At 55.1% G+C, this 4358-nt stretch overlaps 1 protein-coding gene across 1 annotated transcript; it reads right to left on the bottom strand.

Moving 5' to 3' along the window:
* Positions 1–1159: 1159 nt before the first annotated feature.
* LOC102460433 (olfactory receptor 52B2-like) lies at positions 1160–2110 on the bottom strand. The gene has a single exon (XM_006123369.3). It carries the CDS (start codon positions 2108–2110, stop codon positions 1160–1162), a length of 951 nt encoding a protein of 316 aa, XP_006123431.3.
* Positions 2111–4358: the final 2248 nt, after the last annotated feature.

Here is a 4358-nt window from a genome sequence, read left to right as displayed (position 1 = left end):
AGAAACCAGAGGAGAGATCACTTCGGAAAACTCACCCCTAAAGTAAAAACCAGGACACAACAATTAACCAATACCAGGCTAATGAGAGGAAAAGAGAAAGAACTTTTAGTATCAACACAATATTCCTGTTGCAAGCAGAATGACCGGATGGAAAAGTAATAAAGTAATGCTCATGGAGAAACTCTACCATGGGCCCAGGACTTAGTTACAAAGGAAAGCCAAAACATCGTTTAAAAGTGCACCAACACGACACCCCATTCCCCACACTATAAAACAAAAACATCTAATAGATTTATCTAAACTTTAGCCTACTTACAGAAAGGGGAGAATTGTTTCTTGGAAAGAGAGACTTGTGTGTCTCCCTCCATAGCTGCAGAGCACCAAAGAGGGAAAAACTAAATATTCCTTTGTCCCGGTTTGAAATTCCTACCTGCATTCCTATTGGCTGAATGTACCTGGTTAGCTAAGGTTGACCCCTTAGTTCCCAGGCTGCTGGCTAACCCTCATGCTGGCTAATTCCTTCTGCACCTCACTCTCTCTCATATTCCTGTTTCCCTCATCTTAAAACTTCTTCTCCAGCTGCCCCGCCAAACCAGGGTTGTCTCCCCACCCTGGGATCTTCGGCTCCTTTCCTTCAGCTGCATCCCACCCAAAAGACCAAGACCTCTGCTTTTCTATTCTTTTTGTTAAAGTATTGAGGCACCTCCTGACCAAATTCTGCTCAGACTTAAGGACAAAAGAGATTGTTTCACAGTTGAGGGTAACACCCACCATTTCTCTCATTCACACATCTGAAACCTGGAAAGTATTCCCCATTCGATAGATTTAATCTTACACACACCAATGATACACATGTCAATGTAAGAGAAAGAGACCCAGCAGATCGTGACATGAGGGGTGATGGGTTACACGAACTAATTTCCTGAAAGAACTTTTGAGTTATGTATATTCATATCCATCCATCCATTACATACAGCAAGGAGGGAGGTGGGGTGGAAGGTGTCGCAGACCACACCCTAGACATGCAAAGAAACATCCCCAGTGAGGAAAATGTCTGTTTTGCTACAGGGAATTGAAATGTTAATGTCCATGCTTCAGTGCCGGTGGCCCTCACCTTGCAGTGAGGAAGAGCCCTGCTAGTAAGTCTCATTGCTCTGTCTCAGCACCATCTTGCCTTCCGAGAAAACACACAGACCATTTGTTCCCTCAGCTGCTTGGTTTTCATCCCATAAACAACGGGGTTTAGCACGGAGGGGATGAGCACGTACATATCGGCCAGTAGGATGTGAACGTGTTTAGGGATATTGTGGCCAAAGCGGTTGGTTAGGAAATTGAAAAAGGCTGGGACGTAAAATAAGAGGATGATACAGACGTGGGAGCCGCAGGTGCCGAGAGTTTTGTGCCGGGCGTCTTTGGTGGGCAGCTTGAAGACAGCCCTAAGGATCAGCACATAAGACACAGCGATAAGCACAAAGTCTAGTATAATGGTTCCAATAGGCACTGCTAAGCCATACCAGATATCTAGGGATATATCCGCACAGGCCAGCCTGGCCACCCCGATGTGGTCACAGTAGGAGTGCCGGATGACATTGCTTGCGCAGAAGGGCAGACGTTTGAGGAGAAAAACAACAGGGACAATTACACAAAAGGTTCTTAGGACCACGGCCGTGGCTATTTTCCTGATCTTCTCGTTGGTGAGGACAGTTGTGTACCTCAGGGGGTCGCAGACGGCGACGTACCGATCGAACCCCATGGCCAGCAGGACGGCCGACTCGCTGTTAATCCCAAAGTGCAAAAAGAACACCTGGGTGAGGCAGGAAGTGAAGGAAATGTCCTTGGATCCAAACCAGAAGATGGCCAGCGTGTTAGGCACTGTGGTGGTGGATAACAGTAAGTCGGCCACCGCCAGCATGGAGAAGAAAATGAACATGGGCTCGTGCAGCCTGCGCTGGGTGGCGATGAGCAGGAGGAGACCACAGTTCCCCAGAGCAGCTGCCGTGTACATCAGCGCGAAGGGGATGGAGATCCAGGGGTGCCAGGGCTCCAGGCCCGGGATGCCGACCAGGACGAAGCTGAGGTGACTGAACGTTGTGCTGTTGGGCGTGGCCATGGGGCGCTGAGGGCTCCGCTTGGGCACTGGGCCTGTCTGGAAGCAGAGACAAGGTCTGTTCCTGCTGGGGTCCTGCCCCTCTCACACTCACTTCTCACTTCCTGCTCACGCCCTGCGCCCCTGGTGTGAGGGCTGCACTCAGAGCTAGGCAGCGCCAATCCTGAGACGGTGATAGGTACTTGTCAGGAGCTCGGAGCTTGGACAAACCAAGCCCAGAGCAGGCAGAGCCAGGCGGAGAGTCTCAGAGAGCCAAGCCCGTGAAGTAGGCATCCCTCATCTCTGGACATACCTAGGAGTGACAAGGGAACATTGAGCTACTCGAGATCTGTGAGGATTTACTGCCCCAGCTCTGGCCCTGCTCCCTGCTTTGCCACTGAGAGACGCTGAACCCCCGGGGAGCTGTAGAGCCCACGAACACAGCGACCACTCAGAGGTGCCTCAGTGCAGAAAGGGGCACTAATGGATTCGGAGCCTGGGGACACAAGACTGGGCCCAGGATCCCAGCAGTGGCCGGACCGGCCCCAGACCCGGCGGGGATAGAATCTCCCTACGCCTACGGACAGTCCCCGGCCATAGAGCCACCCAAGCGCGTTTGGCTCCATTCTACTAACCCTACTCCCCAGCCCCTGGGCCAGCAAGGCAAATGACATTCAGCCGCTCCCCGGTGGGAACTGGGCATCACCGGGCAGAGGAGCCTGCGGGCAAGTTCTAATCATTGGCTTTAATTTGTAAACTATCACACGATTCCAGTCTATAAATGAAAGATCCTGCCTGTCTGTCTGTTTCTGTCCGTCTGTCTGTCCGTGCGAACACTCCTCTGAAGTGGTAGAGCTAGGAGCACCCAGTGTGCCAGGCAACTGCGTCTTATCCTCACTTCAAAGCAAGTTCCGGGCGTGGCTGTGCAAAGAACATGGGCTGTGCCTGGAGTGGGGCTGGGTCTCAGCACACTGCACAGCAAAGAGACAGAGACACCCGTCCCCTCTCCTCTCTGTCCAGGACTGCCCAGAGTCCCCTCCTCCCACGCACTCATCAAGGACGGTGGGGGGATGAACCTCCCCTCCCACTTCTGGCTGTTCCCCCCAGCAGGGAGTGAGGGGAAAGTGGCAGAGGCGGTGGATGAAACCTCCCTCTCCCCACTGCAACTGGTGGCTGACGACTGCGGCTCTGGGCGATCCTGGAGAAGTGTCACGTTCCCCCACATCTGCCCCTGCTGGAGTTTTCTGCCCTTCGCTGCATCCCTGGTGCTGGTCATGGGACCGGGCAGCAGGCTGGACAAATCGCACCCTGCTCCAGCCCAGCCTTATTGGCGGGAGCTGCATGTTGCTCTTTGATGCTTTTAACTCACTGCCCCAGGCCAGCAGCTGGTCAGTGAGGGCTCCCTGGGGCCACAGCCAGGCCCAGCTCAGAGACGCCCGGGAGACTCTGCAAGGTAACAGCTGAGCAGGAGCCTCCGGCATGAACAACCCCCTCCATGGGCTCCTCTGGGCCCTGGAACATCTGCCGAAATGGACGAGTGCCCCAGGCAGGGACGTTCCATTGCAAACCTTGCTTGTGTGCCGGGCGCCTCCCTACTTGGGCGCCTGGAAGCCGAGTCCCTGGAGCCTTTCTCCTGGCTGCAGATGCCCTGCCGCTCACACCAGCCCTTCTCACTGCTTCAACTGTGTCCCTGGGCAGCCTTTCCCCAGCCCCCCCGGGCAGGCCCAGCTCCTGGAGCCCTGGCTCAGTATTTGGGAGCGGAGACGTCGGCTGCTCCGTAAGAATTGCACCTTCCCTCCCAGCACAGAGTAACTACAGAGCGTCCGTCTGTCCCTGCCCGTCTGTCCATGCACCCGCCCTCTCTGCCACCTCCAGCCCTGCCCCCGTGTCTGTGTCCCGGACGTTCATTCGCATTTCATAGCGGAGTCACTGGGGGCTCAGGGTAGGAAATGCTGGTGCCTCTGCCCAGAGGGAAAGGCAGGGAAACCAAGACTTGTCTCCATGGCTGATCACTCTGGTTTCCCTGGCTTTCCTTCCCCTGTGGGCACCATGCTGCCCGACCTGACCTGCCCCCTGCTCCCAGGGACACTAGGTGCCGTGACGGTTCCCCTGGACTGGGTCCTTGGCAAACTCAGGTCCCACTGATGACTCACGAGGGCACCTTTCTCAGCAGGGGGGCAGCCGTGCAGGAGACCCTCCCCCCAAACACTCACCGGTCTCCTGCCCCAGCCGGGGTTGAAGAGTCTCTGCCTGGGATCCAGGTGGGGAGCTG

This window comes from Pelodiscus sinensis, chromosome 1, assembly GCF_052426305.1.
Source record: "Pelodiscus sinensis isolate ZL-2025 chromosome 1, ASM5242630v1, whole genome shotgun sequence".
Taxonomy (NCBI): Eukaryota; Metazoa; Chordata; order Testudines; family Trionychidae; genus Pelodiscus; species Pelodiscus sinensis.
The sequence above is the reverse complement of the archived record's forward strand: the minus strand, read 5'-3'. Positions and strand labels throughout refer to the sequence as shown.